The sequence below is a fragment of the Haemaphysalis longicornis genome, unplaced genomic scaffold, assembly GCF_048455015.1.
Source record: "Haemaphysalis longicornis isolate Haplotype H1 unplaced genomic scaffold, Haemaphysalis longicornis Haplotype H1 scaffold_10, whole genome shotgun sequence".
Classification (NCBI taxonomy): Eukaryota; Metazoa; Arthropoda; class Arachnida; order Ixodida; family Ixodidae; genus Haemaphysalis; species Haemaphysalis longicornis.
In genome coordinates this window covers 89,658,341-89,685,237 of record NW_027526204.1, presented here as the reverse complement: position 1 = coordinate 89,685,237, position 26,897 = coordinate 89,658,341, and the positions used below count along the sequence as shown (strand labels likewise).

Here is a 26,897-nt window from a genome sequence, read left to right as displayed (position 1 = left end):
CCCCTTCCCTCCTTTCCGCTACCCCTCTCTCTCACGCAACGCGGAATATGTTCATCGTGAACGGGCATATATATATATATATATATATATATATATATATATATATATATATATATATATATATATATATATATATATATATACATATACATACACCCTTTCCTCCCCTTCTTATTCTTGATGCCCGCGGGACGGATTTTATTGGATTGGCGCCCGCACCACAAGCGTCGGACGCGCGCAACCGTTGCCGTTCGATTATTTAATCGCCCGCAACGCGCAGTCCGTTTCTGTTTTCCGTATCCTTGCACTTTGCTTTGTTCGTATTCGTCCGACGCTCCCCGTGTAATGGTATTCGGCGTTTGCAGCGCGCTCTGTCCGCTCTGCTTTTGCATGTGCCCCCTGTTCGTTCTCTTCTCCGCAGCGCGCGCATGCACGCGCGTCGGGCGTGACTCGGAGCTGATCAACATAAGCGAGCTTATTGCCTTTATGCGGCGTTGTTTTGTCGTATTTTAATCCCTTCGGGTCGTTATCCTTCTTGTATGACCCCCGGGCACTCGTTTGAGCACTCTCGAGGATCGTTCTCGAACTGGCCCAAGAGGAAAAGAAACAGTTTAAGGCCCAGAACAACACTTGCCTTGCGCGCGCATTCGCCGGGCACTGCGGCCGTAGTTTGCGTTTCGACTTCTTGCGTGCACGTTCAATAATATTGTTTCCCCGTAACAATATGCTATCCGCATATCAGCGGTGGGAACAAGTTAGCAATTCATGCTATCATTAATAAGGCGGTAAACAGTGTGCTTGAAACTTCCACGCAGGCTAACTGCATCAGGCGCTTACAGCGCACCCGAGGAGGATAGTTCAGAGCGCCTCGATGACGTGCTCAGATCCCTTTTAGTGTAAAAAGTGTATGTTTAGTGTGTGTTTAGTTTAAAAAGTGTGTTTAGTGTAAAAATTGTTTAGTGTAAAAAGTGTGGAGGGGGGGGAGTGCGTGTGTAGTACGTATAATGTACACCTGCGGTCCCGCAATCGTGTCGGCGTATTCCCCTGTCCCCCCTCCCCCTTGTCGTTCTTTAGATTGATATATATTCTTAACATTAATTCATGGGTTTTCATCGCATTGAAAACAGGAGCCTAATAGGTATACGTGGCTCTGTATGATCGGTGCCTGTACTGTAAATAAAATGGCAGTCATCGCGTTTCCGTTTTGCGTTGGTGGCGGTGCAGGTTGAAGGCATGTGCTCGCCACCTGGGGCCCCTTCACCGCTGAAAGACCGCTTCAAAAGTCCCGCGCAACAACGCCGATAAACCGTTTCAGGTCCCTTCCCTCATTCGTGGGAACACTAGAATATCTGTAGTTATCGCCAGCACATAGCGTCGCTGCGTGAATAGGTCGTGGCTCCAGGCACAGGCACCGTCATAACTAATTGCAACAAAGATTTGCAAATATCACAAAATGTTTGTCTTATTGGCATTGGCTTTGTTACAGCCATTACCGGTTCACAGGAAGCTTTTTCTATTAAGGAGGATACGTTTAAACGCACACCGATGCGACCAGGCAGTTTCCGGAAGAAGAAATTCCTGTAAATCTACGAGACCGTGTTCCAGTTACTTTTGATGGCACCTGTACGTCTGTAGTTTGTTTTGCTTCGTTTCAGCCTTCTTTAAAGTGGCTATCGAGAGAGAGAGAGAGAGAGAGAGAGAGAGAGAGAGAGAGAGAGAGAGAGAGAGAGAGAGAGAGAGAGAGAGAGAGAGAGAGAGAGAGAGAGAGAACTTTATTTGCCCAAAAGTAGAGAGCTAGGCTAAAAAGCTAGAAACGGTCAAAAGAAAAGCGCTGCAAAATGAAAGCATCTTAGTACAAGCGAATAAAAAAAAGCTCACAAAACTTACGAGAACGGCCTTAATATAAACATCAAAACGAAGAGAGAGAGAGAGAGAGATAGATTCATTGTAGAGGCTATACGAGCGAAACGGCTGGCTGCTCGAAACATTGGAGTAATGCAAAGGTATAGGGACTGTCTGAATAAACCACACGGTGATACAAATCGCATTAGAAATGACAACCGTCCGAAGATCCCACGTGCGCTGAATGAAGAGTATGCTAGTACAATATATACGCCTGCATACAGCAACAATATGCCCATAGCACGTACGCACCTATAAACACGGGAGTGTCATGCAGTGGACGTATATGGACGTTTATTCTCGCAACTGGAAGGGAGCCTGCCAATAGTCGCGATGTGGCTAGACTGACGTCATCAGATCGAGAGCGCGAACAATGCCCACACTGAGAAAAAGAAAGGAAATATGTCGTGCGAGTTTCTAAGTGGGCGTAAAGTTGCAACGCCTGCCTTGAATACTTTAAGGCCACCTAATTTAAGTAGTGGACGCGCTAGTACGTTGTTAAAGCATTTCAGATTTTGAAAGAAAAAAAAATAAAAGGAGCTGTAAAAAGCTAGGTGTTGCAGGGCCCCTTAAAACGAAACGTGTAGAGGTTACTTTCCGGAAAAAACGGGATTCGATCGGGCACTCCAAAACTTTCGCCATACCGGGTTTCGCGATACGAGTATAATTTCAACTGTTTTGGCACCCTGCAGGCGTGAGTAGAGACTCTCTTGTGCGCGCGCATATTCGAAACAACGGCTCGATGACTGCCGACTATTTTACCGCAGCCGAAGCGCGCGTAATCGGCTCCTTGGCGGCCGAAATTAACCCGCGGCCTCAACGATGAAACCGCGCGCTCTCCGAATAGCAGTGCGGGTGAGGGAAGGAGAAGAAGGAGACAACGAAAACTAGAAATAAAACGTCAGTGGATCCTGAAGCGTCGGCATTTTAATTTCCTCGAGCGTGCCTCTCTAATTCGGAAGCTCGCCCCAGCAACTTCCTCCTTTTTTGACACTTTTTCTCCTCGTTATTTTTTTTTTTTTTCATATCCTTAATTCTGCTGCTTCCCAATTTCCACCTCGTGATGCGTTGCCGCCTAATTCGGTTGGTTCCGACCCGCATGCAGCTATCTTGTATCCAGCGCGCACCTTTCATTGTTTCGTTTTATACTCTCTGTCGAATTACTATAGAACGTTTTTTTCGTTATTTTCTACTCTTTTTCCAACCCATGGAGCCACTTTAATTGAACCCACTGCGCACCCAACCATCTAATCTTGACCTCGCCTGTCTAATTCGTGCGGCACTGATACCTTTCACACCCCCCCCCCCCCCCCCCCCCCCCCCCCCCCCTTTCTCCGGTTTCCATTAGCTTGTACGTTCGCCGTGATGACTCCGCCGAAGCGTTGTAATGTCCAGTCCACCGTAGTGAACCCAACTTTCTCTCGTTCGCGTGTACTTTCCAGTTGGTCTGCGCGTGGATTTCCAGTAATTAGATCGCCATGCGGGAACATTCTACCCGGGGACTTCTTTTTGCGTTCGCTTTTTCTTTTTTGCTTGCACGTACCTGTTTGTTTTTATTTTCACTAGGCGGGTGCCCTAACAACTGCACCTGTTGTTGTTAATAAAGATTTCTTTCATTCATTCATTCATTCTAGTGTTACATTCGCCTTTTGGTGCGCGCGTGCGTTCGTGTCTGTGCGAGAGAGCGCGAATACCACTGCAGATCGTCACGCCAACTTCAGCCTATCTGTGATTTTGCCCGTTATCGGTACAATGGCTTACGACAGTGTTGTTTCTGATATTGTACAGAACGTACAACTTCCGTGAAGTTTGCGAGCACGAATATCGGCGGAGATCGAAAGGCAACTTTTAATTGGCGATATTCTTGTTTTATTGCGTTTTTTAGTATTCATTTGTTTTTTTACTATTCACTCGTTCTCTGCGTTCGTGCCCCTGTTTTTCTTTGTTTTTTTGTTTGTTTGTTTTTCTTCTTCTTTCGTTACCACAGAAGCAGGCGCATTAGAAAAAAAAATATCTGGCCTGGCTGCTATGGTAGTTATAACCTCTGGTTTCCTGGAGGCGTGGCTCGTTATGCTTATCACCGTATAACGCGGGCAAGGCGTGTACCTTACGTTACTCCCTCGGAGTCCTCCTCTTCGAGCACCCGGCCGGGTAGGATTGTATTCATCGCGGCGGCCGCTTTTCTGATGGAGGCGAAAAGCAAAAACGCCCGTGTGTTCGAGATTTCGGCGCACGATAAAGATCCCCAGGTGGTCAAAATTAATCCGGAGCCCTCCACTACGGCGCGCCTCATCGCCTGCGTTGCGTCGGCGCGTTAAACCCTACAATCAATCAATCAATCAATCAATCAATCAATCAATCAATCAATCAATCAATCAATCAATCAATCAATCAATCAATCAATCAAGGATTGTATTCATTTTGTTTGTAGAAACGATAGCCTTATTTCTTTGGCTGCTTAAACGCGAAAGTCCAGGTCTGTCTGTCTGTGGCTGGGTTCAGCCGCCGGGCCGAAAGTTGAAAGAATGAGGAAACAAGTATATGTAGATACCGACAAAACCGTTCAAAACTGCTGAAGCAGGAGAAAGAAGAAAACGTGGCGCGAACTAGACGTGGACGAAGCAAACAAGGTATAAGACGTATACAGGCGCCTGTATATGTCTTACCTTGTTTTCTTCGTCCACGTCTAGTTAGCGCCACGTTTTCTTCTTTCTTAAAGTATGTACTAACTAGCTCAGCAACAAGTTTTGAAGCAGGAGACGTTCATCATACATCGTTCGGCAAAAAAAAAATAAAAGAAACATTAGGCATGCCTGAAGCAAAACAAAAGTACATAAAGGGCAGTAGCAGCGTTCTTTTTATTAAGACGTTACGCGGAATTGGTTTTAATACAAACGCGGTAAAAATGGCGTCGAGAACAAGCGAGATGAAGGTAAACGCTCTTCCAAGAACAGTGGAAAGAATAGAAGACATGGCGCGCGAGCGGTGCGAAGGCGCGAAAATTTTATCGAGTTTAGCAAACTTCCACAGTGTTCGTTTTGGTGGTAGGAGAGGGGAACGGGAAAAGAAAGGACGTCGCGAGGCAGGGGCGGCAGGGGTCTATCGTCTTTCGTCATTTGTAGGGAAGCAAGCACATACGCGACCGCTTTTTTTTTTTTTTTATACACACGCTCACTATTTCGGCACGTGAAACTAATTCAGCGCTTTTTTTGTGGGGTGCACCGCCTTTATCCGCCCAATTTACGTCCTTGAAAAAAATTGTTGAGCGTGGGACAGCTAGGGCGGAGAACACGAGGCAAAGCAACGTGTGCCATGCAGAGCTCGTTCTAAATACCTGGTTTTAGGGCGGGCAGCTATTTACCATAGCTTAGCCCGGTTTATGATCGTTTCGGGAAAAAATACAGACGGTGAGGTTTAAGCTATATGCCTGCCGCATTCGCATCCCGCGTCGTCATTCAGCCGTCTACGGCAGGGCCTGGTAGCTGTGTTTGGCGACAAACTCGTGTTACGACAGGACGTGCCACTTGGGCATGCTGTGCTTCTCGCTTGGCCTCTTTGCGGCCCACTAAGACTCACGAATGGACAGACGTCGTGTCCCATCAAATACAGACGAGACGTGTGTGTCCGTGCGTGTCTCTCTCTCTGTCTATCGATTCTTGTTGGAGTGTGTACTGACGTATCTACGATCGCGCCGTCAAACTTAGTTAGCGGGCATTGTTGTTGTTGTTGATATCGTTCATTACGTTGGTCGTACCAAAAGTACCACTTAGCTCGCGTCTTACGGCAGCTGCCTAACTCGTGCCCAGCATCTCACGTTCAGACGTGCCTCTGGCCCCGGGGGATTCCACGCCCGAAATCCTTGCGCGAACTGTTCTTTACCTCTGGTCGTAAATCCGCCGTTGCTCCCGGACGACGCGTCGTCGTCGTCGTGTATTCACGGCCGGCTTGGTGTACTAGAAGGGTTCGCAGTATCCGTTCGCGTTCTCTCTGTGACCCGTGGGGCGTACGCGCGCACTTTAGGGCTTCGTCGCTCTGAAGAAAGTGGTGGGACAATCGCACGCACACGCACTGCTCAAAGGCGAGATGTGATGGGGCCCGCGCAGCTCGCTAGCTGTCACCGCCCTCCCCCCACTTCCCTCGTCCGTTCGAGGGGGATCCCAATCGTCGCCATCCTCTTGAGCGAGGTCTTCTCTCTGTCTCTCTCGCCCACTTGTTGCTTCGGCCCTGGCGCGTTCGACGACGTCGCGCGACGTCGCTGTGCGCGCGCAGCGAGAAACGTCGGGGGCTGCGCAACCTGCCATTTTATTGCTTTAATTCGCTTGTTCGTGTATTCTGCAAGCACACTGGGCTGACGACGTGCAAGCGGCGAAGGAACAAGTGCTCGTCATTCGAAGTTTCGGTCCGTTTCGGTCCGGTTTCGATCCGAAACTTGCTGCCCCAATTCGGCGGAGTGGGTGCAACGGCAGCTGTTTGTTCTTTTTAAAACCCGTTTTCTGCTCTCTATACGTGGTGCAAGAACGGACCCGAACGAAAGAGGCTGCGTATTCCCCAAAACCGGTTACGCGGAATAACGGACGCACTCGCCCTTTCTTTTGTTTCCGTACTAAAAAACGGACCCAAACGGAAGGGGTTTCGTACGATTGGAGAACCGGTTTTGGGGGAACGGAACACCATCCGTTGAGGCCCGTTTTTGCACCACGGAGAGAGCGGAAAATGGACCTTGAGGGAGCCATGAAAGCAAAAGACAACATTGTTCAATTTGGTAATGAACTCAGCTCTATTCAAGCCACGAAAGGCGTATTTTACCGGGTGAAAAAAAAAAAAAAAAAACGCGGGAAATATTGGAAAATTCGAATTTCGCGCTACAGTAGTGTAATGTGGACAGGAGTGATGGGCGAGCACTGAACACATGGCTATCGGTGTTAACTGCTCGTTCGCATTCGAGTGACACGCTCAAACGGAACTGGAGGCCCCTCTACTACCGCCAAGTCATGCTTTCTCGCGCTGGCTTAGGCCGTGTACCGCCAATCGCACAAATAAGGTTCTGTCACGGCAAAGAAACTTCGCTGGAAAGTGGCCGGGGCGTCAGCTCCGTCTATCTTCCTTAAAATCTCGATTACTTCTTTGGGGTGTGCGATGAAATTTGTATAATCGTTACCAGCCTTTTTGATTAATTAAACTCGTATTTCGTCATCGTGGGCCCCTTTTAAAGGAAGAGTTCCTCGTGGAGCAAATTGGAAAGTGCCGAGTGAACTTTGCTCTGAATGCATTAATGGCGAAAAAAAAAAAAAAAGGACGCCCTGTCGAATCTCTTGTCCCTGTCTGTTGTTGGCGAGGTTTCCGTCGCCGAAGCGTCCTGCGCGTCGCTTCGTTTCCCCTGCCGCCGTCTCCAACTGCTGCCGAGGCGCCCTTGAGCGCCCGTCTATCTCGTGCTGTGCCGACGACTGCGGCGTTGAGGACCTCTGAGAGAGAAACGCCGGCGACAACGAACGGGGGTCCGTCGTCGTCTTTTCTTGTTATTGGGACGCTTGGAGTGCGTCTCCTTGTCAGAACGAAAAGAGAGGCCGCCGCTGAGCGCTGCAAACGAATTCCAGAAGAAAAGATACTGCGGTCAAAAGGAGTGGCGTGTGCTGACGGAGACGATTCAGCGTTGCGCCTCGGAGCACTCGACTCTCCTATGCGGCACTCTTTAAAGACGGTTCTGCCAAAACGCTAACGTTTTGACCGGTTTGTAGGTCGCTCGATGTGTGTCGCCCGCGGCCGCAAGACAGCTAGGAGATTGCTTGGACACGAATTGTGTATATGCGAGACATTTCCAAACTACTAAAAACAGTGAAACTGGTGGAATGCCCCGTACATTTCGACGTTGTTCAGCGCAAAGAAAATATTAGACATATTTCAGGCAAGAGCCAGAGACAATAAACTGCACATTGGAGTCTTCGGGGTGGCTGCCTCAGTCCAGGATACCTTTAGCAGGGGCCGCGTCGACAGCCCCCTCGCAAAACAGGTATACGTAGCGGGAAGTAGTGGCGTTCGCCTAATCTAAAGTACGGTTTTTACGAGAAGAAATTAAAAAAAAGAGGAGGACGCGTAAGCTTCGCCTTTAAGCGCACGATAGCGTGATGAAGCCCCGATATCATTGCATCATCATTCGTTACGGCGCATTGCATCATAGCGTTGACGTCATGGTATCCCCTTAGCGGCGCTCGTGAGCGGTGAAAATTTTTGCTGGTATGCCGTCTGTTTGGGCGGCGCCTTACGATTTCGGAGGTGTCACTGGGGGCGCTGCGAGATTTTTTTTTTTTTTTTTCACGCCTATTTTTCGCTTATGGTCAACACCGCTGACGACGCCGGCATTTCTGCGACACGGGGGGCTCTTAGCGCTACGCATTAAAAAGGGCTTAAAACTGTGTAGGAGAGACGCGATATAGAGGAAACGAAACGTTGGTGGCGCGCAGGCAGTGCGAACCTCTAGTCATTCCTTGTTGGAGGAACAAAAGTGGATGGGAAGAGCTTGATGCGTTCGAAAATGAAAGAAGGGAGGTGTTACCAGTCTGGGGCTGCCAGAAGATTATCATTGATTGATTGATTGATTGATTGATTGATTGATTGATTGTAGGGTTTAACGCGCCGACGCAACGCAGGCGGTGAGGCGCGCCGTAGTGGAGGGCTCCGGATTCATTTTGACCACCTGGGGATCTTTAACGTGCGCCGAAATCTCGTACACACGGGCGTTTTTGCTTTTCGCCTCCATAAGAAAAGCGGCCGCCGCGGTCGGGAACCGAACCCGTGTCCTCGTGCTCAGCAGCGCAAAGAAGATCATCATTACATTTCAACGACGTTTGCAGCAAAACTAGCATGCACGCAGCCAAATTATTCTGCTTTTTCTTTCAACGCGCTGCTACTTTGAGCGTCTTACGTCTGTGTCTAATGTAGCACATTTTAAAGCGAAACCTTTCTTATTGGGACTGATGGCGGTCTGCTAAAAAACTAATGCATTTCCCCGTAGACCGATTGGTCGACCGAAAAGCTCTGATGAGATCTCTGGACACGTGGCGCGCGCCTGAAACCGGGATTCCGTTTTGTCAAAACGGTTACTTGAAAATCGCGATAAAGGAGCCGTTCTAGATAAGACAATGCACGCATTGATCTCATAAACCACATATCGGTGTGCACATTTAGATTGTTCGTGGATGCGCTTAGCGCGCGAAAAAGTCGTCGCATGTGTTCGCTCTTTGTTTGCGAATTGGATCTTTAATGGTTTGACGATCTTTTGAACGCACGTTTCACGTTCTTGCTTCTCTCAACTTTCTTTAGGAAGGGCCGGTAAAGTTTTTAGCCGCTGTGGGCGAACGGTTAAATAACGGAGGTCCCGAATATCCGCAATGCGAGTTTGCAAGCAGGCGGGTTTTTATTTCTTTTGTAGTCCCGAATTTTATTAGGATGCGGCTGCGGCGATCGCTGGTATCAAATCTTAACACAAAACGAATAGAAAAAAAAATGGCGCGGCTTGCACTAGTGGTGCAAGGCTGGAGACCCGACTTTTGCACCTCGCATGGCTTTTCGAGCTTGCCGCTGAAAGTTCTCCATGCCTGGCAGGCACGGATCGTTTCTTCCGCAGGCTTTCACATCTCTCCCAAAGTGAACCGCGTAAGCACGTGCTAGAACCGGCGGCCAAGTCTAAAGCCAGCGCCGGCGCTACGAACCCGAAGGAAATGCTGTGCGCCCGGAAAGCGATGATAGCTCAGTCGGATAGACAACACGAGGGAACAAACAAGGTGCGTTTCTGACCACGGGAAGCGTTTTCCCTTCTTCTTCTTCTTCTTCTTTCTTTCTTTTTTTTTTTTTTTTCTTTCTTTCGTTCTTTCTCACGGACCTCCCTAACCACATTTCTTTATTGAGGTGCGCACTCCCAACACCTGCTCGTCGGATCCTTGCCTGCTCGCCTCTTTCCCTAAATCTTTGAGGAGTTTTTTGGTGCGACAGATGGACAAAGCTCGGTATATAGTGTATTGCTCCGCTGTAAAACGCTTGGGACGAAATGTTTGGTGTGCAGGTATGCAGTGTTCCTGTGGGAAGCCTTGGCCATCGCAGTTTCTGGTGCTTCAGCGAGTGTAACTGGTTTACAGTTCTACTTTCTGGACTGGTGGTACGATAAGGTTCGCAGTGCGTGATAGAGGAGCGCGGTTATCGTGCCCTCGACTTCCGCTAGCGCGCTGAGCAACTTCCGCACTATAGAGGCCCCGGTACCGGCTAACGCTGGTAGTCGGCTGATTCCTCCCATTTTGCGAGAGGCCTTCGTCCTGTAGGAACATAAATAGAACGATTATGGTGATGATGATGATGACTGAAGACCTTGTTTCTGTCCAAGCGTGTACACGCCCCGGCGGCACTTTTTTTTTTTTTTTTTTTTTTTGCGGGCATGCTTTCATGACCGCATACAACTTCCATCAGCCTTATCATCGGGGCAACCGGCACTCAAGAAAAACCACTCAGCACGCGCGCGCGGGGCGCCTGTAAGAAGATACCGCCGATGACGATCGCTTTCCTCATGGTTGCATCTTTAGCTTTTCTTTTACTGTTCTCGCCTTTTTTCCTTTGATTGATTATCAGGTTTAACGCGCCGACGCAACGCAGGCGATGAGGTGCGACTTAGTGGAGGGCTCCGGATTAATTTTGACCACCTGGGGATCTTTAACGTGCGCCGAAATATCGAATACACGGGCACTTTCGCTTTTCTTCTCCATCAGAATAGCGGCGGCCGCGGCCGCTTTTTCCCTTTGAGCTCCCGCCGCTGCCGCCACTGACTGCGGCAGCCGCAGCAGAAGCGCAATACAGTGAAATCTCGATATAACGAACTTCAGGGGACCGTGGAAAATTGCTCGTTATTCTGAAAGGTCGTTATAGTGAAAATCGCAAAATTTAAGAAAACAAATAGTATTTCAATGCCTAAAACGACCTACGTGTACAGCAGTGCATCCTTGGAGTCATTTTTCACAAAAAAAAATGCACTAGTGATCATGAAACAATGCACGTTTATTTAAAGTGGTTGGCGATTTTCATCTAGCGCGGATAGCACAAGCTTCCTAGCACGAAGGACTCAAACTCTTACACATTCCTGGGGAGTGAATCAGTGGCCGTGTGGTTTTTCCCCGGACATGTGCGGAGTTTTTGTATGCTGCCCACCACATCCGCAGTCGTCGCGTGCTCGTCGTAGTCTTCGAGTGCTGCTGCGGCACCCTCAGAGGCATCGTTGTTCATGCCATCCTCGCTGCCATCTTCACTTCTTCATCCTGAACGCTCACGGTCTGGGCAATGTCCTCTGTTGTCAGCTCCGCAGATGTCCGTGAAGATCCAGCAAGCCGCGTGAGCAGCGGTGGAACGTAGAAAAAGTTGGGGTGAGCGCGAATTGCGCGGCCGCGGCTTTCGGGACGGAGAAGGCTACCCACGCTTCATTTTTTCTCTTCTCCTCACCTTTTTTTCTCCCTCTTGCATCGGCTCGCGCATTCCGCGGAGCAAGTTGCAAGACGTCCTCTTCTGCGCTGCGCTTTGCCGTGTCGTCTACTATCACACTGCCCTGGTTGCCGCGATTGTTTGACGGACATCTAAGAATCTCCGGCCTTAAAAATATGAGTTCGTAGTACTGAGGTGTTGTTAACATGGCACGGAACTAAATAAAACGATCGTTATTTTGAAAAGTTCGCTATTCTGAAGTACGTTGTAGTGAAATAATTTTACATTAAAACTATAAGCAGTCGGCGTGGGATTTCTTAAATGCTCGTTAATCTGAAAAGTTCGTTAATGTGGTGTTCGTTGTACCGAGATTTGACTGTATTACGCGAACACGTGGCATTAGTGCAAGAAAAGTTATTGTAAGTTAGCTGGAGGGAAGAAAAAAGTGCAAGCCCGTGTCGTAATTATCGTTTTTTTTTTTCTTCCTTTCTTTCTTTTTGCTAGTTCTGCCTCGCGTTCCGTGCGTGCCTGGGCCTTATGACGTCAGGCCGCACGTCCGCTATATTCTCCCGTGGGTGCTCAGGACTGTGCCTAAGCTAGCTCTCGCCAGTGCAGCAGTGAGAGTTTATCTGGATAGGAGGTCGACAGGCTTTCTCACCGATTGGATGTGTCGCGCAGTGTGGCCCCGCGAATAGTCGGCTACTGTTCAAGTGGGATGGGAAGCAGGTTCAGTCCGGATCCCGGCGCACAGTTTTCAGGAACAGGGAATCTGTTATCTGACAGTGGCTCGGACGGACGTGCGTTCCGGCTTCCTTTTCTTCGCCACTGTTCGGTTGCGCTAATTAACTGGGGCGGTATTCTCGAGTTTTGCCCCTTTCGCGTCCCTTTCAAAAGTGTCCCTTTTGGCGAGCCCTGATTGGCTAAAAGCAAAAACCGGAAGTGACGTAACGCAGGCGCGGCAAACCTACTGCCAACGTCCACTGCTTAACCGGAAGTACGTCACAATGAAAGGGACTCGAAAGGGACGTTTTCAAAAGGGACGGTTACGAGAATACCGCCGCCCCTGGTAAGTATGCTGAATCTCAAATTACATACAAACGTGCGCTCGTTTCGGGGATAGATCCGTCGATTGAGGTAAAACAACACACCACAGCCTCGGTGCACGCGTCCTTGGACAGAGTGGGAAAGCTGCCATTGCTTTTTTCTCGCACTGGCTATATTGGAGGCGACGGTGGAATTTAATTTGTTTCGACAGTTCCGTACTATCTGATGCTCGTGTACACTGGCTGTCGCTTACGGCCTGTTATGCGTCCCGCCCCGACGATAAAAGGCTGGTGCGAATGAAGCGAAACTGATAAGAGGACAAGCAGTGGCCGGGAGCGAGACTTCGTCGAGCTGCGCGCGCAGGGCCGAGACAGGGGAAATCCAGATCGCACGCAGGCGGCCGCGAACGCAAACACTGCCTGCTTACTGACATGCGGCGCACGCTGATTAGGTTAGGCGGTAGTTAGGCCTAAACGAGTTACAGGCGCTCTTTCCCTACCCTCTCCTCCGTTATATCTTTCTGGGGAATTCCAGGGACCTTTTCTATGACACTGTTTGTCCTTTTTCTTTTGTAAGCCGGTCGAGAATGGAGCGCCGAAAGCGTGGTCGTGAACGCCAGAATTGCGCGTCGCCGCGGCGTCGAGCGGTGCCCGCTGGCTCATGCGAACCGATGAATTGGCTGTTCGCGACGCGTGGCTAACGAATTTGTGGATCTTCGCTCAGGTACAGTGAGCAATAACCTGTGGCTAAAGCTTTGTGTTTTGATTTGGAGGGGGGGAAAGGTGGAAAAAAATCACCGCAGAAATCCAAATGAGTCCTTTCGATTTATCCGGGAAACGTCCATTTTTTAACCCAGGAAGGCAAAAAAAAAAAAAAAATTCTGCAGACACCTAAACACGGTTTCTGAGTTGTGCACACAAAAACGACAAGGCCCATGTGTGGAGATTTCGGCCTACATAAAATATACATGGGTGGTCAAAATAAGTCCGGCGCCCTGCACTTCGGCCCGCCCTTCTTCGGCGCGTTAATCCACTACTTAAATTGTTTGAAATCAGAAAGCCGCTTAGTTCCACTTCCAGATTTGCGCTGCGGGTAGGCTTTTCGGGTTTTTCTGCGGGCTGTATTTTCGACTTCTGCGATCAGATTGGTGCGGGCTATTTTCTAGAGTGTCTACGTTAGTACGCTGGCTGTACGCGGTAATCGTTTGGACGATACTGCCGATAATTCTACTGCCGGACAGAGAGGCTTGGTTCGCCGGGGACTGTGGCGCCGCCGGGTGAGGCCAGCGCTCCGCTCTTTGCGTTGCTCTGCGCATGCTCAGGCGTTCCCTAGCAGCTCGGTCTTTGCTTAGCCCAGGGCCCTATTAGCTGCTGCAATCCGCCTTGCCCGGTCGATCAGTCCGCGTTGGTCGTCCTCCCGGCCTCCAATTCAGGGGATGAGGGGTGGGTGTGGGTGTGGGAGTTAGGGTCGGGCTTTGGGGAATTCCCATGTGGAGTGCAAAGGTTTGGGTGTCGAACGTGTTAGTTTGGAGCTTGCGCTATGCAGCGGCTTTTTCACGGGTGATCGAGTAGCGCGTGTGTCGGAGGAAGTGTCCTACTGGAGAGTCTGCAGTGTTCAAGAGACGGATTGCAGCAGCAACTGGGGCCCTGGGCTGAGGGCGCAACCCTCTGAGAGCTGCGTAATCTTGACTATAAATTTTTCTACTACTACTGCTAATACTACTTTGTTTACGTGTTACCACTGCAGAGCATGAGGCATGGAACTCTTCACTCAATTGAGTTAGGACTAGTAGGGTGACCAGACGTCCCGTTTTGGCCGGAAGAGTCCCGTTTTTGAGGTCCTCTTCTGTCCTTTTGTCCCATTTAACACTCGTGTCCCGTTTTCGCAGGACTGCGGAGTTGAAAAATTGGTGCCATGCAAGCAAAGTGATTAAACTAAAAGTGTACCGACCCGCTACGAGTATGTTCTAGAAATCTGACCTTGAGTGCTTCAAAATAAAATATGTATAACAAGAACGGAAAATATAGATCTATTCTTACCGAAGAACGCTTTGAAGTTTCTTGGCGAAGGCGTCTTTGAAGAGGCATTATTCCACCAGCGGACCGTTGTCAAGAAAGCATTGAAAAGCAACTAGAAGATCAGAACTCGGGTATTTCGTTCTCTGAGAGGCGGGTGCAAGTATTTAGAGAGAAGACAACAGGGGATGTACTATCTCGATCACAGATTCAAAGTTAGGGTGAACACGGGAGCGCGTGTCATTCCGTGCGCGGGAGCCGCCTGTCGGCGTTCCGGGTAACTTCGCACGCGCATCACATAGCCTCGTTGCAAACGAACTGCGCATGCGTGCGAAGTTACCCGGAACGCCGACAGGCGGCTCCCGCGCACGGAATGACACGCGCTCCCGTGTTCACCCTAACTGTAATCAAGATAGTACGTTGTTCTGAGATTTCTCGCGTCGCGGAACTGGCCCTGTGTTTTCCTGGAATCACGGCTCAAGTGGAGCGCGTACTTTTTATTATTATTTTTTCATTGTGAACTCGACATGGATATGAAATATTGCTTGCAATGTTACCTGTGCAGCTGAAGTTTGTGTACAAGTGCGAATAATTTTACGAGCGAGTCTTGCGGCATAAAGCGCGGATTAATTAATTAAATTGCCGGCAAAATACCCCTCATTCCAACCCTTCCATCAATATGAACTTTTTGTTTTTTGTACGCACCCCTCCCCCGCCGTTCCGGCTGCCCCGCTGGTCTGTGCCGTATTCCGTTCTGTACCTGCAGCAACATGGTCACCCTAGTTTCGCTGCTTCAGGAGGTGGCGTTTTTTGCTTTCTGGACCATTGTCGGCTACCACTTGTGGGGCGCCTCTCTCTCTCTCTCTCTCTCTCTCTCTCTCTCTCTCTCTCTCTCTCTCTCTCTGATTTTTTTTTTTTCTTATGCGGCAATCTGCTTTGAATACTGAGAAAGCCGAAACAGACATTGCTTGGGATTGGACGAGTTGCTTCATAGCGACCGCAGATTTCAGCTTGAATAAAAAACCGAAGATACGCGTGTTTCCTTTCTACCGACCCTGGTTTCGCGCTCAAGCTGACATTTGCAGTCGAAACAGGCAACGTATTTTTCACCTCCTTGCGTCGCATTTCTCCCGCCAGCCGCCTTGATCACGTCAATAGCTGCGCACTTCCCTTTTTTTTTTTGTGTGTGTGTGTGTGTGTGTGTGTGTGTGTGTGTGTGTGTGTGTGTGTGTGTGTGTGTGTGTGTGTGTGTGTGTGTGTGTGTGTGTGCCTGGGCGCGCTACCGAAATTGGGACGTTGCATTGAAACGGGCAAGGGCACTACCCTTGTTTTCTACCCCTTTGTCTCTCGCTGTCTTGCTTGGGCGCCCGCAACCAAATTTGGGCTCAGCAGGCGCTGTAATTGCCGCCTTCGTAAACAAGCGTCAGCTTCACGTCACGGACTCTCGGACGGCACATGTCACCCAGCTGGTTCACTCACCGCCTCTATCTCTCCCCCTTGCTTAGTGGATTTGTCTGAATTGCAGGATTCTTTTGTGCAGGACACTTTGTTGTGAGAAAGTGAGTTGCAAAGACTCCGCAGCTGTACGTCGCGGCGTCGGACGTATCTCCGTCATGAAGACGGTATGCGGTCTTGCACATCGTGTAGCGTGCAGCGAGCAAACGAGCGATCGACCGAGCTGCCGCGTCGCGTGCCCGTTTTCTCCCCCTTATAATAAAGCGCGATTTATCAAACCGAGCTGCGCAGCTCGTCGTACATATCTCTCACGCCCCACCGCCTCCCTCCGATCCCACCTCCTTCCCCGCGGGGATTTCGGCTGCGCTCGCCGTCGTCCTATGAGATAACGTCGGACCCGGGCCGTCGATGACGACACCTGTACGATAAGACAGCCCAGTGGAAGTGTGTAGCCTTTCCCTATGGCGGGTTTCGTTTTCTTTATCTTTTCATCAGAAGTGACACAACTTCACACCTTCCAATCCCGCCCCCTTTTTTTCCGAACGTGGTCTTTGTTTCCGCTGTGTTGACGTCGTGTAAGGCATTGTCACCTGAGGGGTGTTTGTTGTATGACTTCTTTCCGCCACTGCGATTGGTCGAGCTTGGGAGAACGTCATCGCCGGGAGTCGGCTTTAGCCAGTCACTTCGCACAAGTAACCCACGTGAAAGGGAAAGTTCCTCCGGGCATCGCGGTCTCTGTGGGGTCGCGCGAGCGCTCCAGAATAATGCATGGCGATGTTATAAAGATGCACTAAAAATTGCCCGCAACACGTACTTGCTTTCTCCTCCTCCTCCTCCGTGCCTAGCTTCGCTACGAGATGTAGCCGCAAGCTTTTTGCGGGGCTTGAAAGCACTGCGATGCGATGCCTCGAGAGAATACTGCAATCCCGTTCGTCGTCCGAGGCATTGAAAATGATGGGCCCGAGAGTCTCGCTGCAGGGGCGGCGAACTAGGGAAGAAGGGGGAGGTAAATTAAGCCAGTGAAAGAGAGAGGGAGAGAGGAGGGCGAAAAAGAAGAAGTGGGGAGCTCGTATTCAGCTGAAACTAGTCTTCATTGCGTAAGCGAACCGAGCGCGCGTATAAATAAATACCTCGAAATAAACCGAGAGCAGCATTGGCCGTCGTCTCGCTTTCGCCGTTTCCGCCCCACGGAGTCTCGCGGGAAATTTGTGGGAGCCGTTATATATAACCGCTAGCTCGAACGGCCGTAGTGTTTAGCTTTTTTTTTTTTCGTTTTAATGGCGCAATATTAAGGCGTTGCATTTCCCCGCTAATCAGCGCATAAGTCCGCGTGCCCGCGCTAATTCGGGCTTCAAAATCGGAGGCAGTTGAGATAGCCAAAGCCTCGTCGTTTTTTCTCTCAATTCTCGGTACCTTATCTTAAAATTTAATGCCCACATGTGGTGTGGGGAGCCATGTAAGAGCGTTAATGTTGTTGTTTTAAGGAGTCTGTAGTGTCATAAGCTTGGTTTTTTGGGGGCGTTCACTACCCCGGCCCCTTTTTTTCCTGGTCCAGAAAGTGCACTTCCTAAGCTTGTCACTCTAATTAAGCTTTTATAGCTGTAACCCTGTTTTATGCCGTGGCTGATTCCTAAAATGAGTGCCAATAAAAAGAAGGAGATATCTAATTCGGACCCCTTTTCTACAAGTGAATCTTTTTATCTAGCTTGTAGGTTGTTCAATGTTTATCTTGCAGGCAGGGTGACGAGTCTGTTCGCTCTTATTTCTTTTTAATTAAATGATTGGCTTTGTTAGCCCTCTTGAACTTCCGTTAACTCCAGCTTCAAACCAGAGACCCCACTTGGCATTCAATGTGGCATCACGCGTTTTGATTGATTGATTGCTAGTAGTATCCCCTGTGTGTCACCTTACCAAAAAACTAATTCATCTATGCCTCATGCTCTTCGTTTAATAGCAGCACTGCTCTTAGGGCAGGCACAAAATTCTTTTTTTTTTCTAGGTGGTAGCTGTCCTAGGCAATAATCCCCTCTCAGCTTTTCGTCCAGCAGCTCTAACATTCCTTTAGTCGCTTCGACAGCCTTGAAGTTAACTCCCTCTGTGCTACCACTGCCTATCAGTAGATTCTGCACATGGTAATGTACGTAAATACGGATGTGTAAAACATCGATGACCAGCTCTTTGTGGCTAAAATGTTTCATTTCTTAGACGTTATCAATGCTATTTAGCTGTTATCATAACTGATCCATTTCCAAACAAACACCAAATTTTGGGGAGTATTAATTTGCTAGAAAACACTGATATCCTCCTGATGACCAGCAATTGTAACAAACACATTTCAACATGTCAGATATAAAAAGTTTGTGGCACCTGCTGATAAAATAAACTGAGTGTGTTATACTTAGTACAGCTGTAGATTTACCTGAAAAAACCTGAATTTCGGAATGGGTTTACAAAAAAATCCATCTCTCCCCGATTATCAATTTGAAAAATACCACCCAATTCATACCCACAATTTTAAAAAATATATATATAAAGCACGAAACGAACAACCCCACATATAACCCACGGTGTACGCTAAGCAAAAGCAGGAAAGACCCTAGTGGCAATTGAGGGGAGTATACAGGATGGGGACCCACCATATTGTTGTTTCCTGTGGGGAGCAGTGGGAGCACGACCGGCTATATTTTGTAAAATATAGCTGGTCGTGAGTGGGAGACACGTTGCATTTCGGTAGACTAAAAGTGGAAATTTGTTTGCCCGTCTGTAACGCTTGATGTTTCACGTATTAAAATTCTACTAGTAAAAGGCACTAGGGCCGGCGTTTCCGTAGAAAACCAGCCCCTAGGAAAATATCTTGGAAAACAGGGCAGACTAAGGACTCCGTAGAGGGATGAACTAAGAAGATACGGGGGGCAAGGAATGGACTCGGCAAACCGAGGATAGATGTGCACATGCTGGAAATCTTTGACCTTCGTTCAGCAGTAGACAGTAAAAGTCTGATAATGATATTGCTACTGGAATTTTCCCTGCAGTGTATCTGTGTGCCTTAGTAAAGCCAACTTTAAAGGGGCTTGCGCTTCGTCGGGACACATGCGGTCTTAAGCTATACGGGCACATTAGTGACAAACTTGCCGTGCTGCCCTGCCGACGGCCGCAGCCTTCACCCGCAGTGCGGGCGACGCCGCTGGCGGCCGACGGCGGGCGGCACGGCAAGTTAGACGGTAGTGTGCGCGTACCTCTATGGAGGCTTTTATGGAAAGTGCCTTAGGCCTTCGTAAGGCCTTAGGCCTTCGTAAGGCCTTAGGCCTTCGTAAAATGCCGTCCCAATATTGCATTGGCATATAGCCGTAAAGCCAACTTTTAAGGGTCTCAGTGTAGAACAGAGCGGCTTACGCATTTGACCAACGATTCCTGCTTCACTGCGATTTTGTTTTAAGACAAGTGAAATGTTCGTGCATTACCTGAAGAGGTGGACATGATCACACTTCTGTGGGCGTTTTTAGTGAACCACCTTTGTCGGTGCCAAAGGCACCGTGGTTGTTCGCAGTGTCCCAATCTCTCTCCTCCCCTGTTCATCTCCCCGCACAGTGCCATGCGGACCCTGCTGGCCAAGCTGCCGAGGCCCTGGATCGTGGACGAGAAGAAGGACGACGGCTACACGGCCCTCCACCTGGCCGCCCTCAACAACCACGTCGAGGTGGCCGAGCTGCTCATCCACCACGTGAGTCTGCCTGCCCCCTCCCCCTCATCTTTGCCCTTGCGTTCTCCATTAAGGGGGCCATGCAGACAGAGCACGAGTTTGGTCCAATATTCCAAGGATTGCCTCGTTAGAATCATACTGACACCACTTTTAACACTCACGGCCATGCAACCTTCCCCTAGCTGATTTCCCACAACAGAACCTATGATGTCATGTGTTCCCAGTTTTGCGATTGGCTGAGGCCGGCAAAAGCAAACGCAAATTAGGCACGGCTTATAGCCTTGCCGAACGAGCTATTTGCGCTTACATTTAGGGCACATTCTTTTTATAGCAGTAAGGATGGTGGGGTAAATAATGGAAGCTACGAAAGCACACGTAAACATAGAACTATCGATGTGTACTGCTGTTGGTACTGTGCGCACTATGCCTGTTTTAGCTGCACAGCACTGCGGTGCTTTGGGGTTGTCTCAGACGGCACTGACCGATTGGCGTAAGCGACGGCATCTTACAGGACCTTATTTGTCGAGCGAGCATCATGTTTCACGAAACGAATATTTTCTACCTTAACAGAACAAGCCAAGTACAAATACGGTAAAAAAAAAAAAAAATCAAAGGCAGAAAACACCCCACCGCGGTATGGTGGTGCCATCTAGGTTGACTAACAGTAAACAAGGCTCCACAGCACACTCGGTTTAGCTTGAAGACCTGCTCTTGTGACGTCATTGCAGATGTCCCAAAAACACACGATTTGGAGGGGAGAATCAAAATTTTAACTTAAATTGATTAATTTCTCGGTGAATAAAGCAGTATTTGCTCCCGGACAAGTGCTGGGGACACCACAAAACACGAAATCTTTCGAATAAAACAAACTTGTATTTTGTCTGCATGGCCCCTTTAAAGCCTTGTTGTTGATCTGCATTTTTATGTGTGCGGGGCAGCGTCAGTTTTTCGCGACGTCCCGAAGGTGTGATTGTTCTGCCATGTTTCTGGGAAATGGAGTTCTGGTGCCTGGAAGGGGCCACGAAGACAAAATACAAGCTTGGTTCATTAAGAAGACTGCTCTCCCTTGATAGCAGTGGCACCACTTTTGTCACAACCCCAGCCACTTTCTGGTGAAGTCTCTGACATCACAGGATCTTGTCTGTGCGATTAGCAGCTGCCCACCTTAAACCACCGCCAAGAAACTGACCGGGCGATTGTAGTGGGGACTACATTTTCATTAACTGACTTTCTAATGGGACAAGAAGTGCAAATGTGTTTTCGATGACTTTTTATTTTCATAATTTTTTCCCTTTTCCCATTCTCCCCCATCCCCTTCAGGGTCTTATGACCTCCAATAAACAGCCAATCATCATCATCATCCACTTCAAGCATTCATTAACACCTGTACCCATTGAACAGTCGGCCATTTTATGGGCCATCGATGCCATATTTCTTGCAAATGCAGTTGACTAAATTAAAATTCTGACGTGAGTACGCGTACTCAGCATTCACTGCCTTTTTTTAATTAATCCGCAGCCCTCCACTACAGTGCGCCTCATCGCCTGCGTTGTGTCGGTGCATTAAACCCTACAATCAAACAATCAGCAGTCACTTTTTGAACCTGCCATTACGATTGTTATGGGGACTACAGTAGAACACTCTGTTGGGGGCAAGTTGGTGTGGTAAAACTTAGAGCGCGAATCAACAAGGACGGCAGAAAGACGACAAACACAAGTTGTCTTTCTATCGTCGTGTTTGTCATCTTCCTGTCGTATTTGTTGATTCGCGCTCTAAGTTTTACCAAATCGCAGGGACTAATTTGTGCGATTTACAGCCACCATCAAGGAGTGTAAAGGTGTGTTGCAGCGGTGCGTCTAGATTTGATCTCACTACTTGAATGCTGATGTTAAGCTAATGCACTGATTACTCTGCATTTGGAATTTCTTCAAATCGCGCCACTTCTGACATTGTGCGGTGTGATATTTTAGAGTTTGTCGACATTCGTGGCATCAACAATTTCCATTGGGGCCAGAATGGAGGTGAGCTAGTTACCAAAGGCTAGTTGAAATGGAATGAAGGTGTACGTTAATTGTGTACGTTAACATAGCGCCGTGTGTGTCTACTTGTCTGTGTCTCTCGTCTTCTGCGCTATATATTTGTAAATGTACGTTAATTGTTCTCACAGTCCCTCTGACACCCGGTTGTCGGTGGAGGAAGTAGAAAAATCGACCCAATGTATCTTCAGTGGCCACCGATCCAAGTTCGAGCTAATGTAGACTCTAAGTTCAGCCCTGTGCATTACAATTTATAAAATGTAAACAGCACAGGGCTAGTTCTGAAACCTACACGAAAGGTAGCAGCACTGAGGTCTTGCAATCATCAAGATTGAAAAAAGAAAAAAAAACGCATCTCTTGCTTTTTCCCCAATCGAACCCGTTGGAGCTTGAATAAGCAATTACAATAGCACAATTGTTCAGAGCTTGACAGAAAAGCGCTTTGGCTAAAAAAAAAGTTTGTAGAATGCTTCCTGCCAAGTAACCGCTTCTGCGAAAGAAAAGTTGACATCCACCTGGAATTTTAACATCCCCATTTGAGCTGGATTTGAAATTTTTCTTCATAGGAACTTACTATAGCTTGCGGATTTACCTTAAATGCGGTCACTTATCAACTAGGTAACTGCTTGTAGGTATTGTTAGTGCCAGTGGCGTAAATCCAGAAAAAATCATAAAGGGGGCCACGCATCTTGCCATGGTGGTCAATTTGTTTTTATAAATATAGGTTTTAAGAAATACTCTGTGCATTGGGGAGTCAGGATTGACCCCCCTGACCCCCCCCCCCCCTCCCCCCCCGTGATTTACGCCACTGGTTATAAATGCTCTTCTGCATTGCAGTGCCACAGAAAACAGATTGCGCATGCAGTTCGTGGTGATTGAATGGAACTTGTGTCCGTTGCAGGGCCATGCCAACATGGATCTCCAGAACGTGAACCTGCAGACTCCACTGCACTTGGCCGTTGAAAGGCAGCACGCCCAAATAGTCAGGGTGAGTTCTGTTGGTCCACACCGTCTTCAATCGGCAGCAAAGATAGGTTGGAATTTGAAGGCAAGAGCCTTAAAGGCCAACTGCATTGAAAATTTCAGCCTCCTGAGCACGTTATTTCTATATAGTCTGCCTAAAAAGACTGCAAGATACAAAATATGACAGCTGAAATGCGCGTATCCACGGCGCAAACGCCGTCATAAATCGGAGATTTTGGAAGTGAAATTGAGAAGAGCACGGGCATGGTTGGATTGAAGTGACGTTCCAGCCAGCTGAGTTGGTGAACAAGCAGCGGCACACGGCCGGCTGGCCAGGGCAAACCTGCACGCAGCGCTTCACCCTCACCGCAGTCCTAGGAGAAGCACGCCCAGCGGAGCTCAACCTGGTCTCCTGACTGGCCGTAGGAAAGCGCAGGGCTGGCCACACTGTTACTTCCGCTTCATGGCTGTTTGCGTGATCCGCCTGCAAGTGCAGTGTTGAGCTGCGACGGAGCTATTTTGAAGGCCACTTATAAGTAACTAATTAACAACGAATTTCACGGGGCTACCAGTCATGTCCCAGTTGGTTTGGTGGTACGTGCTGTACGTTCAAAGTAAATTTGGCCGAGGTGAAAGTTGAGTGCAGTTAGCCTAGGGGCCATGCAGACAAAATGTAAGTTTGGTTCATTCGAAAGATTGCCTCGTTAGAATCATACTGACACCACTTTTAACACACACTTCGCTCAAATAAGCTATATAATGAGGTAAAAGGGAAATGGCCATGCGACCCACTAGCTCATTTCCTGTGACAGAACCTATGATGCCACATGTGTGCCCAGCTGTGCGATTGGCTGAGGCCGGCAAAAACAAACGCAAATTAGGCAGGGCTTACAAGCTTGCTGAATGAGCTATTTGCACCTCAATGTAATGCATATTCATTTTACAGCAGTAAGAGTGGGGCGGTAAACAACAAAAGTTATGAAAATACACGTACACCTATAAGTACCGATGCACACTGCTGGTGGTACTGGGTGCACTACGCATGTTTTAGCTGCACAGTAGTCCGCCGCTTTGGAGTTGTCTTACACAACACTGGCCGATTGGCGTCAGCGATGTTGTCTTACGTGACCCTGTTTGTCGAGCATACCCCATGTTTCACAAAATGATTACTTTCTGCCAAAACAGAAACCAGCCAGGTGTAAATACGGTCAAACACAAAGCAACGGTAGCCGACAGTTCGTGGCGGAATATGGTAGCACCATCTGGGAGGACTGACTGAGGCAAGCAGGGCTGCAGAGCGTAATGACGCACTGGAAGTTCGTTTGAATACCCACCTTTGTGACTTCGTGGCAGATGTCGTGAAAACACACGATTTGGCGGGAGAATCAAAATTTTAACTTAAATAGATTAATTTGTCAGTGAATGAAACATCGTTTGCATCCGCACAAGTGCTGGGGGCACTATAAAACACGAAATCTTTCGAACAAAACAAACTTGTATTTTGTTTGCATGGCCTCTTTAAGGGGCCCCATTCTACGAGAACCGTCATCCTTGTTCTTGTTGTCCTGTCAAAAAAATGAGAAAATAAAAACACGCATGATTCGATGGGATTTCAACCTGGGTTTTTTGAGCAACAGCTTCATGCCTTACCGTAGAGCTGTCACCACTTGTTAGCAGTGGTAAAGCAAATGTTGTTGCTGTTATTTTTGAGGAATCAGAAGCTGTGAGAGGAGCTTATGTGCCCACTTGACAAAATTCACAAAGCTCTAAAATGGAAGCATAAAAGTTGCGCACTAGTGCGTGCCTCGCACCCTAACAGGAACAAACGAAAGCAAAGAAACACAAATATTGTGTAGCAGAAAAGGGGCTGGTCAAATTAATTTACGCCAAAAGACAAAAAAAATGAAAGCGAAGAAAGAGACGGAAATACAATGATGCAGTGAAAAAGCTGTTAATACGTATTACCAGGCTTTCGACTTCAAAGCATGTAAACAATACTGTATTTCCCCCAGGAATTTTCTTTTTTTGTGTGTGTTGGGAAAACAGAGCTGTGCCAATGTACTGTGGGCTTGGAGTGGCGTATTGTCCGCATTCCCTTCACCTCTGCAAAATATATCCATATACAACACGTTGTCTCTCTCCCTCGGAAACCACTGAGCACGTCAAAATCACTTCCTTGTTTTCTTGCACACTTTTCACGTACATCACGTTTTGTAGTCTGTTTTCGGTAGCGCCAGGTTCGGAAGCTTTACTTAGTTTTTTTAAAATCACAACATCTCGGTCTTCATGAAAATAAGCCTGATGCTGTTAGTAGTAGCATACCAAGGACGCAAATGTTTTTATGCTAGGTAACGGAACATTTGTGGTTGAATGCATCGACAGAGCAATCTTATCAAACTCACTGCTTAGAAAGTAGGCTCCGTAGAGGCAATCGGGGTTGTTTGTACATTATGGCTGTACGAGTTGTTTTGACAAACATTTCTGCTTTTAGCTTTTTGGGGGGAATCTGTTTCTACCACTCTTCTAGCATCTTACATTCTTTGACCTTGGATGCACGCCTTAGGTTGTGTGGGTTTCCGTTACAGTTAATAATTGGCCTGCATAGGCATTAATAATTTCCCGGACTTGGCCATATATCTCACTGTTTTGGCTGAAGTTTCTGCCTTCAGCACTCACAATTCTTTCTTTCACAAGCAATTTTCACATGTGCCTTGGCACCCAACTTGTTCGGAAGCAGACTTAACTAAAAGCATCAACTACTACTTTTTGTCATAATCATAAAACAGCCGCATACTCTATTTGAAGTATGTTCCAAACATCTCCAGAAAAATCATTGTCTTCTTTTTTTTATTTTTTCATGCCCTTTTTGAGGTACACTTACACAGAAAATTAACACTTTCTGTACATACTGTATTTTTATTGGCCCTCTCAACAACACACAGAGTTGCAGGGTCCTTTTTTTAAATCCATGACTGCCATAAAGCCAGGCACAATAACGGAGTGCACTTTCTTTTTAACTCAGTAGCCTGTTTTAATTGCTACACACTTACTACTACAGTTTATCACAGCGGCATACTTGTGAACTCAAGAAAGAAAGAGCAATATACTTGTGAACTCAAGAAGGAAAGAAAGGCTGCAAAAATGATCTATTTAGGATATCAAAATACAAATTTCTTACACGTTAACTGTCTGTCAGGCACTGTAATTTCTGTCGTTGCCCCTTAATGTGTGCTGAAGTTGAGTTAGGTTCCCCAGGCTTGGTTGCCTGCAAGCCCACATCACTGGGCTAACTGATCTGTTTTCACACTACAATCTAGTCCATCACCACTCAGATTGACCGCATTTGTCATTTGCGACTCGGTGAAGCGGCCAGGTAAGTTGGTGTGTACCCGTTCTAAAAATTAGAGTGCGATAAAGAGAACGACTGCAGAAGACGTATGACGGGACAAGCTCATGTACCTCGATGAGCTTAGTGCTAAGTCAGCAGTGAGCTAGCTTAGTGATGATCTTAGCGATGAGTTTTCGAGGAAGGGCGTGCAAGAACTCTGCTGTTGCTGGGCCCACCATTACTGTTTGGTGTCCGGATTACCACCTCCCTCCCTGCTCCCCCACTGCACTGACACCTCCTGCCTACACTGCACTGGTGCAGCACCTGGTGCGCGAGGGGTGCAACCTGAACATGCCGGACAAGGACGGGGACACGCCGCTGCACGAGGCCCTGCGACACCACACCCTGTCCCAGCTGAGGCACCTGCAGGACATGCAGGAGGGAGGGGGAGCGGCCAAGGCGGCGGGCATCCGCACCCCCGCCGCCGCAGCTGCCACCTCCACCACCGCTGCTGCTGCCACCGCCACAGGAAACCTGGAGGTGAGGGGGCGAGAGAGCATGTCGCCTCTTTTGCAGGCCCCCGACTGAAGCTTTTTAATCAGCCAAAGGCACTTTGCAACCCATCTCGAGGTTTTTCAAGCTTTCTAAAGTACTTGAAGAAGACTCCCGTTAAGACGAGCTCGGTAAGGCGAAATTTAAAAAAAAAGGACTTTTTTTTTTCCTTCGCAATTAGGGAAGTTCAGTTCCTCGTGCACATTTTCCATTTTCACGCTTTTCTTAGACAGTCGTTTTTCTCGTTCAAAAACAGTGTTTCCGTAAGCAAGTAGTAATTAGTGACTCTTTAAGAACGTTCTCCAAGTTGTCAATCAAGAAACTTCCAGTTCCAGATCAAAATGCTTTTCTGGAACCAGCTGTATTAAGAAATTGCTTAGCAACCATTGAATAGCTGATTTTTCAGCGAGGGCAATCCAAAGACGCCGTTGCACGTTTTTTCCACATTT

At 48.1% G+C, this 26,897-nt stretch overlaps 1 protein-coding gene across 1 annotated transcript in view; it reads left to right on the top strand.

Annotated features, from left to right (window-relative positions):
* Positions 1 to 26,897, top strand: part of Mib1 (E3 ubiquitin-protein ligase mind bomb 1) — a 562,176-nt gene that overhangs the window by 505,926 nt on the left and 29,353 nt on the right. The window contains exons 13-15 of the mRNA XM_077690076.1: positions 19,458 to 19,590; positions 22,507 to 22,593; positions 26,218 to 26,436. Coding sequence (XP_077546202.1) covers positions 19,458 to 19,590; positions 22,507 to 22,593; positions 26,218 to 26,436 — 439 coding nt within the window. The remainder of the gene's footprint in view (positions 1 to 19,457; positions 19,591 to 22,506; positions 22,594 to 26,217; positions 26,437 to 26,897) is intronic.